Source organism: Schistocerca nitens, chromosome 10, assembly GCF_023898315.1.
Source record: "Schistocerca nitens isolate TAMUIC-IGC-003100 chromosome 10, iqSchNite1.1, whole genome shotgun sequence".
NCBI lineage: Eukaryota > Metazoa > Arthropoda > Insecta > Orthoptera > Acrididae > Schistocerca > Schistocerca nitens.
This window is the reverse complement of record NC_064623.1, coordinates 126,384,780-126,394,281: the sequence shown is the minus strand read 5'-3', so window position 1 is coordinate 126,394,281 and position 9,502 is coordinate 126,384,780. Positions and strand designations below refer to the sequence as shown.

Here is a 9,502-nt window from a genome sequence, read left to right as displayed (position 1 = left end):
AGAAGGTATCAGCTCAGGCAATCACCCCTCCCTGGGCCTGGCCTTTACCAGGGGGTACGCGCGTGCCTTACATGTCTACCCAGGGCGGGGAATTACGCGTTACCCCGTCACCGGCTACGCGTGCGAACGCATGGGTCGGCCTTCAGGCGCGCACAGGGAGGAAGGAAGAAGAGGAAAAAGGAGAGAGAGAGAGAGAGAGAGAGAGAGAGAGAGAGAGAGAGAGAGAGAGAGAGAGAGAGGGGGAGAGAGAGAGAGAGAGAGAGAGAGAGAGAGAGAGAGGGGGAGAGAGAGAGAGAGAGAGGACAGTGTCTCAAACGCCGAGGCGGAGACCAGAGAAGGCAATGAGAAGAAGGCAATGAGAAGAAGGCAATGAGAAGAAGGCAATGAGAAGAAGGCAATGAGAAGAAGGCAATGAGAAGAAGGCAATGAGAAGAAGGCAATGAGAAGAAGGCAATGAGAAGAAGGCAATGAGAAGAAGGCAATGAGAAGAAGGCAATGAGAAGAAGGCAATGAGAAGAAGGCAATGAGAAGAAGGCAATGAGAAGAAGGCAATGAGAAGAAGGCAATGAGAAGAAGGCAATGAGAAGAAGGCAATGAGAAGAAGGCAATGAGAAGAAGGCAATGAGAAGAAGGCAATGAGAAGAAGGCAATGAGAAGGCAAGGAGATTATGCAGGGGAAAGAGTAAGGAAGACAGTGAGGTGGAGAAGAGCAAAGAAAGGAACCAACCAAAGGAAGGAAGAAACGAGAAGTGAAAAAGCAAAATGACCACAAATAGAGGTCGTGGAACGGTCCGTCTCCGGACGCAGGCGCTAACTACCCCATTGAGGGGGAGGGACTCCTTTTAGTCGCCTCTTACGACAGGCAGGAATACCTCGGGCCTATTCTAACCCCCGAACCCGCAGGGGGGGGGGGGGGGGGGGCAATCTGTGTCGAGGCTCGTCACCAAAATGTTAATAACAAAGTTAATCAGACCATACAGGTCTTCTGATTTTTAGTTACTGAATTGTGCACCATTATACGTGTCTGTTACTTACATCCCTGTGGAGTATATCATAATTTGAGATGTAATTATAAAGCCAGAGTTGTACTCCCTACAGTACCATCAGTATTACAAAACAATACATTTTTATTGTATTTTACTAAAACATACATTTCAAGTATTCAACAGTACAATTAATGATAAAACCATCTGCAACTTAAAAAAAGAACCAGTTTTAAACTATTTATATGCTAAATATGTCTAATACAGGAATAATGGTAAAACAAACTTTAAAAGTGGGTTACAGTAAAAACTTTGCTCAAGATAACAGATTATTCTAAGGTGCAAACTATTGTCACCCAATCATTGGGTTTGTCTACAAAGTTGAATTCACTGTTTAATTTGTAAACTGTCCATTGAATCAAAAATAATAGCATATTTAATACAGGTTTTCTTGATTATGAACCAGTTTAAATACAATCGAATTAAACACATACAATAATACTGAATAAAAAATGACAGAACACTTAAAGTCTTCTCTTTCACTGACAACTGTTGCATGATAAAGAGCAAAATAAGTAGCAATGGTACTACTACTTTCTTATCAAAATCACGCTATTAAGCTTGCAAAATATTAGTTTCCGAGCAGTTCAGTTTTTCGTTTTCACAGTTTCTGTAATAAAATAAAAATATAAAAGCACAGCACATACTGCTATGACACAGCAAAGAAGCTCCTGTTCTGTTCACAATATACAGTCATAAACCACTGAGCACCGACATGTCTACAGCTTTGCTGAATTTAAAATACAGAGATTGTAACACTATAATGTCCAAAATGCTGAAAACTATATCATATTAGTCACCAATCTATCATTAGAAAACAATATACATTTATGAGTGAAGGAGACTGTCTTAAAATACACAAAACTGAACAAAGTGGAGGGTAAAAACAGCACTTAAAAATGTACACAAGGAATTAGAAGTCACTGTCATCATCTACAATGTAGTTTGCAGCTTTCCTTGGTCGACTGGGCTTCGTCTTTGGAGCTACTCTTTCCACTTCCATTTCAAGATCGTTGTCCGAGGCCACCTTTTTTATTTCTGTAACACAGAAGTATGACCATGAACCTGTTACATTATGCAGTCCTCAGAATGAAATAAATTTATTGTGTATTCTATACAAGTGAAAATCTTATACCATAGTTTCTTTGTTGCCCTATATAGAAACATAAAAGGTAGTGGGGGATAAAATATCAGGACCGAAGGATTACCTACAACTTTTACAGAAACCAGACCACAAGTATACGAAAAGGAAGCAGACTGGCAATAGTGATAAAGAAATTTCTGGTAGCTGTGGTAACTAGCAGACGAACTGGGAAGTGCCATGACATTCTGTAATAGTAACATCTGCCCTCTCCAGGGGACACCACCTCGATAAAGCACTGTCCGTGTGGGTGGAGGGGCTTGCGTATCCGCGTGAAGCTGAGGGCTATGCCGAAGGTAGAGGAACTACTACCAGAAAGGCCTCAGCCGATGGATCAGACAGAGTGTCACACAACTTCCTATCTTCCCTATCCACTTCTAGTCCTACCCAATTCCCTGACCCAACCCAAGGTGTGATGCAATCCGTGCTGAGGGGTGGGCAGCACGTGGAAAGATGTGTCGCAAATGGAGTCTCAGGGATACCGCACGACCTCCCTGAATAAGTAGCCTTACACCGGGCAGGGTATTCGTGGTGTGGACCTTGTAGATCCCCAAATCTCGTGGGACCCATATGGACACGATTAAAGAAAACACAATAGAAAAACAAACTGAGACCTCAGATAACCCAACATTGAGATCAGTACCAATGGAAGCCACTACTGAATCAGGGTCTAGACCTGAGCCAGAAGTGGGAACTGCAACCAAGAAACTAGAACAGATAAAGATCAAAGAGGAGGAAACTACTCAGGGAACAGAGGAAAAAGGAAGGGAAAGAACGGCTTCCTAAAGACAAGTGAAGGGAATTAAAGGGACTTGAACCTAAGACCCCCAGGATGAAACTGTCTCAGGTTGAAAGACAGTTAGCAAGTGGATAAAGGAGGAATTATAGACTCCCTCCTCCCTGGATAAGCAGGTCCAGAAAAAATGGAGGCAAGAAATAGGGAAACAGACCTATAGTACTTCAGTCTGTTTTTTGGATAGCACTTATCCAGGAAGGTTATCCACATGTGGCCATCACCTTGCAGCAGGAGGAACTATTGCAGATGGCCCTCTTTGAGAAGACTGGGGGGGGACGACGGCACTGGCCCAGGACCCACCTTCAGGAGTGTCCCTCTAGATGGTTGTGCCCTCATTTTTGTCTGTGAGGGGGTTCCCACATTAGAATGGCTCAAGGACTAGGTGCCCATGATATCCCCGTGGGAAGATGCAAAGCTGCTGGTTAAGACGGCAGCGGAGCTTCTTAAGACTGCAAAGATATCAATATGGGTACCTAAGATCCTTAAGGAAGTCTCTCCTAAGACTGTTCGGGAAAATAGGGCCCTGAACCCAAAAGTCTCAACAGAAGATTGGAGAGAGAAGTCCCCCCTGGAAGGAACAGGACCTGAAATTGTTTTTAGGGTTCTCGCAGGTTACCATCAGTGTTCTCAAAGGTGGCAGCAAGACGGAGACTGGAGGTGCTGCAGATTAGTCTGCCCCGAGTCGCTGCCTGAGGAGGCAAGAAGTGGACGTGGTCCTGATACAAGAACCCTATTTATATAAAGGGGGTGTATCAGGCATCGGTGGCACTGAAGGTAAGCTGATTTATGCAAGAAATCTAAGAAACTTCAGAACATGCATCTATGTAAGAAATGAAATTTCTTTCATGCCAATGATGGATTTATGCTCTAGGGACTTCTTGACCATTAAAATGCAATAATGTGAGGAAGGTATCATGAGGGAAATTGTTTTGGCCTCAGCATACCTTCCTTATGAAGACAGCTCTCCTCCTCCCTTGGAGGTGAGGAGACCGGTAGAGACTTGCCATCGGCAAGGTGACCAACTGCTGGTGGGATGCGCGCCAATGCCCTCAACCTAGTGTGGGGCACCAAGGACGCCAACAGTAGAGGTGAGTACCTTCTTGAATTCCTTTTAGCTAACAACTTAGAGGTCATGAATAGGGGCAATGAACCTACATTCAGCAATAGCAGAAGGGAAGAAGTAATTGACACAACCTTTAGTTCCATGATGATGGGCAGCTATGTCAAACAATGACATGTGATGTTGGAGCCAGCGTCATCGGACCACGTGTACATTAAATTCAAGGTTGAAATGGGAATCAGACAGACCATGACCTGTAGGGATCCCAGGAAAACGGACTGGGAGACATATAGGAGGGACCTCGACTTAGGCTTATCGGAAATTAAAACCTCAATATAGAATCCAGTATAATTTGAGGAAGTAGCAGAGGCTGTTACCTCTGCCATAGTGACCTCATGTCACGACAACTGCACTATCACCAAGAAGTGCACAAACAGGAGTGTGCCTTTGTGGAATAACTTTGAAATGCAAAGAAAACAGGTACGGAGTTCGTTTAATACTGCAAGACGTAAAGGACAATGGGCTAAATATCGTGAGGCCCTTGTCAACTACAATCTTGCGATCAGACAAGCAAAGAAGGCATCCTGGAAGGCATTCTGTGAGGAAGTGTAGAGCACAGCTGCACAAGCCAGACTTCACAAGATTCTCACTAGAGTACCAACCAATCCAAGAGGTACGTTAAGGAAGGAGGCTGGGGAATATACAAAGACAACACACGAGACACTGGAACTGCTCCTCAAAACTCGCTTTCCTCAATCTGCTCTGCCGGACGACACAGTCCGGAATGTGATCCCGGAGAGAAAATGGTTCTCAGGCACTCAAAGAGAGGACTGCGAATCGGCCAAGGAGTGTGTGAACTTTAATAAAATCCAGTGGGCGGTGGGAACATTCCAACCGTTCACGTCACCTGGGCCAAATGGAAATTTTCCATCTCTCCTGCAACAGGCAGGAGGAGAGCTCATAAGGGCCCTATGCAGGCTATTCAGAGTTAGCCTAGCAGTATGAATCATTCCCAATGCTTGGAGGGAAGTGAAGGTTGTCTTCAATCCAAAGCCAGGGAGAATTGATCATACCAAGGCTACGGATATGAGATCAATCAGTCTGTCCTCTTTCATTCTAGAAACATTGGAAAAACGGGTTAATGTATATGTTGGAGAGAGGAGACTAAGTAGGGCCCCTCTACATTCAAACCAACACGCATATCAACACGCATATCAACACGCATATCAACACGCATATCAACACGCATATCAACACGCATATCAACACGCATATCAACACGCATATCAACACGCATATCAACACGCATATCAACACGCATATCAACACGCATATCAACACGCATATCAACACGCATATCAACACGCATATCAACACGCATATCAACACGCATATCAACACGCATATCAACACGCATATCAACACGCATATCAACACGCATATCAACACGCATATCAACACGCATATCAACACGCATATCAACACGCATATCAACACGCATATCAACACGCATATCAACACGCATATCAACACGCATATCAACACGCATATCAACACGCATATCAACACGCATATCAACACGCATATCAACACGCATAAAATATCAACACGCATATCAACACGCATATCAACACGCATATCAACCAGGTAAATCATGCGAGTCAGCTCTCCACCAACTTGTTAGGAAGGTGGAGAAAGCCCTTCACTTCCAGGAAATAGCCCTCTGCATCTTCCTGGATATCGAGGGGGCCTTCAGTAACACTAGCTTCAACTCCATGGTAAGGGCAGCAGTGGTGCATGACCTGGGGACCACTATATGCAGGTGGCTGCATCTTCCTGGATATCGAGGGGGCCTTCAGTAACACTAGCTTCAATTCCATGGTAAGGGCAGCAGTGGTGCATGACCTGGGGACCACTATATGCAGGTGGACTGGGGCAATGCTTAGAGGAAGGTAAGTAAAGGCTACCATGATGAAAACATAGTAATTACCACCACTAAAGGCTGCCCAAAAGTAGTAGTTTTGTCCCTTCTATTGTGGAATCTAGCGGTGAATGAACTCCTTGAGGAATTAAATTTCAGACAATGCTGTCAAGGATACACAGATGACCTTGTCATAGTAATACTTGGCAAATTTACTGACAAGGTCAGAAATATGGCACAAGGAAGTTTGGACATTGTGTAAAATTGGTGCATCAAACAGGATCTGATGGTTAATCCTAAGAAGACTGTTGTGCCATTTACGAAGAGACATATTCAACACTCAAGTTGGAATCTAAAGCTCTTAAATAAAACTCTACCTGTGAAGGCGCTAGTGAAATATCTAGGGGTAACCTTGGATGAGAAGCTGACATGGACCCCTCACATTAAGAGTATCTGCTCCAAGGCAAAAAGTACTCTAGTGAATACTAGAAGGGCTTGTGGCAAAAACTGGGGCTTAAGCCCCAGGGCTATGCACTGGATATACACCACAGTGGTCAGATCTAGGATTTCCTACAGGGCCGTAGTGTGGTGGAAGAAGGTAGAACAGCGGGTTGCAGCTAAGCAGATTGCTAAGGTGCAGCGATCTGCCTCCTTGGCCATAACATGCAGAATTAGCAGCACACCAACCGCTGGAATGGAAGCCATGATGGACATGCCTCCACTACACCTTTGGGTCAAGATGGAGGCAGCAGCTGAGGTGCACAGACTTAAAACTGGCAAGAACTGCATCTCATTCAGATATCCAGAATGACACTAATACAGTAAGTGAGGTAAATATAGGAGTGGATGGGGAAATGCCTGCCGACATTATAATAACTCCCAACTGCTTCAACAAGCCTTAAAACATAATAATTGGAAGTAGGGAGCAGTGGGAAAAAACAGTGACACTGCTCGGGGGCCATCGTATGGTTCACCGATGGGTCGAAAACAGACCGAGGCATTGGGGCAGGGGTGTACGGGGTTCCGCCAAGACTGGAGAGAATCATCTCTCTAGGAAATCTGGCCTCTGTATTCCAAGCTGAAATTACTGCACTCAGGGCATGTGTGGAGGAGAATATGCGTAGGTGCTACAAGGACCACGGCATCTACATCTATTCAGACAGCCAGGCAGCCCTGAAATCATTGGCAGCTCATGCAACAAGATCTAAGATTGTTGCAGAATGCCACAGGGCTCTGGTGGAGCTAGGGGGAAGCAATAGGGTAAACCTAGTGCGGATCCCTGGCCACTCAGGCATCTGTGGCAAGAACAAGCCGACAGATTGGTTAGGATGGGGGGCAACAACTCCATTTATTGGACCGGAACCTGTCCTGACTATCACCAAGGCTATGATCAAATTAGAGCTACGGAACTGGCTTAGGAAACAGCATGTAGAATATTGGACCAAGGTTCATTAACAAAAACATGGTAAGGTAATGATGCCCAAGCCATGTTTTAAAAGGAGCTCTGTAATCCTGGAATTGAACAGGAAAGAGATCAAACCTCTGACTGGACTGATGACCAGTCATGGGAATTTCTAAAAACACCTACACACAATGGGTATAACAGAAGAGGACCCTAAATGTAGGATCTGTGATGAGTGTGAAGAAACTGCATCACACCTAATCTTCAAATGCATGGTATTGGAGAGTAAAAGATACAGAATCTTCGGTACAACTAGACCTGAAGAAACTGTGTCTAACAAAGAACTGGTAGAGGGACACTATGCACTATTTGAGGGCATTGGTTGGCTTTACTAGGTATACAGGGAGCGATGCCGCACAATAAACTTAGTTTCGGTGCGGGCAGTGGCGGGTTAGACCTTAGCTGTTTTAGCTTCCCTGTTAAAATCAAATCAACAGCATCTGCACTGTCAATATTATTTCAACGAACACTCCTGGAATGCTACTACTCTTTACAGGAAATTAAAAGCAAGCAGATTAGCAACCTAGCCAATAATAATAATAATAATAATAATAATAATAATAATAATAATAATAAAAAGTCGAAGGAGAAGAGGTTTCTATATTACACACACTTTGGTTGCAAGAATGGTCAGTGATGAACTTCTCTTTAATAACTGAAGTGGCGTTAAGAAAGGAATCACAACTGCAAGCGACAGATGTCACAGCGTACTACGTGAGTCTGAATGGAATGATCTCTCAGAAAAACTGATGTTTGGCTCTCATATGGCAGGTTGCTATGACAATGCTTTACGAGTATGATAGGTGGATCGAAGAGAGATGTACACAGTGATGGGGATACTGGACAACACAAGATGACCAAAGCTGTAACAGTCTTTCCACAATGAATGCCTGCTATTCATCGTGTTCACTAACAAGGAACCCCTTGAGTGCAAGGTTGCAAGTTCAATCTTTATTTGAAAGTGTTCTGTTAACAGTTCCGACAGAAAAAGTATTAGTTGCTAATGACTCCCCATGTGCATCAGGAGAGTGATAAAATGAGTGTCCGGAAGGTGCAGAGAACGACCTCTAATGGGATGTATGTATCAACAAGTCACAAGATAGACTTTGTCGACATTCGAGAATGTTCAAAACAAACCATTAACGTGCACCATGAACACCAAATGAAAAATAACATGCCACATGGATCACAAAGGTTCACACCCCAAGATCAAAAACATTCCTTGGGAGTTATAAACTGTTTAGGACATTCAGCCAAGCATCCATTATTAGGGAATGCATATAGAATCAAAACCGTTTTAACAGGGTAATGAGAACTGATGGAATGTGACGGCATGCAACTGAATGCCGAACAGTCTGTTGCGGAGCTTATCACGAAACTGGCTGTCCTTTTAAAGCATAGCTGCAGATAGAATGATAATATATTTTATAGGCACAGAAAAAGCAAACATCCAGAGGCTGAATTTGTCCAGTGGTTTCAAGTGATATGAAACGCACTGTCAAACATTTTTCAGAAGACATAGTTTGCTCCTAACACTCCTGCTTGCTGTGACGTAAATATTCCCTACTTCCATTGCAAGAATGATTGATTGAGACGGGTTATGGGAATATAATTGAGAGGGGACTAAACTGGGAGGTCATCAGACCCACACTTCTGGAGTGAGCGACAGAAGAAAAAGAATCTGCGAAAAGTGGACGGATCCAGTAAGGGGAGTCAAATTATAAAATAATCAACAGTAAAACACACAGTAAAGGCATAATGTGTGGGACCAAATCGAAAAGGGGGTGGGTCATTACATAGGAGGAAACAATGTGTGAGCTGGTCATGACCAATGGGTAAACGGCATAAAACAGTGGACTACTCCTGAGAGGAACGCAAGGAAGAGCACCGAACTGCAGCAGATTCCTTAATCGTGCGCAGTTTATTACTATGAGAAGTAGTGCTCCAGATGGCCTTCCAGTTATGGGCAATGAGAGATTTGATGTAGATCTGCATATCCGCAGCTCGAATCCTGAAAGGAAATGTGGTAAGTATCTGCTTCTCTAACCAAACAATCAGCCAGTTCATTGCTTGGGATGC

The 9,502-nt window shown here is 43.9% G+C and overlaps 1 protein-coding gene across 1 annotated transcript in view; it reads right to left on the bottom strand.

The window, feature by feature from the left end:
• Positions 1-1,529: 1,529 nt before the first annotated feature.
• LOC126210389 (DNA topoisomerase 2-like) overlaps positions 1,530-9,502 on the bottom strand; it is a 173,359-nt gene continuing 165,386 nt past the window's right edge. The window contains exon 25 of the mRNA XM_049939618.1: positions 1,530-2,081. Coding sequence (XP_049795575.1) covers positions 1,957-2,081 — 125 coding nt within the window. The 3' untranslated portion in view covers positions 1,530-1,956. The remainder of the gene's footprint in view (positions 2,082-9,502) is intronic.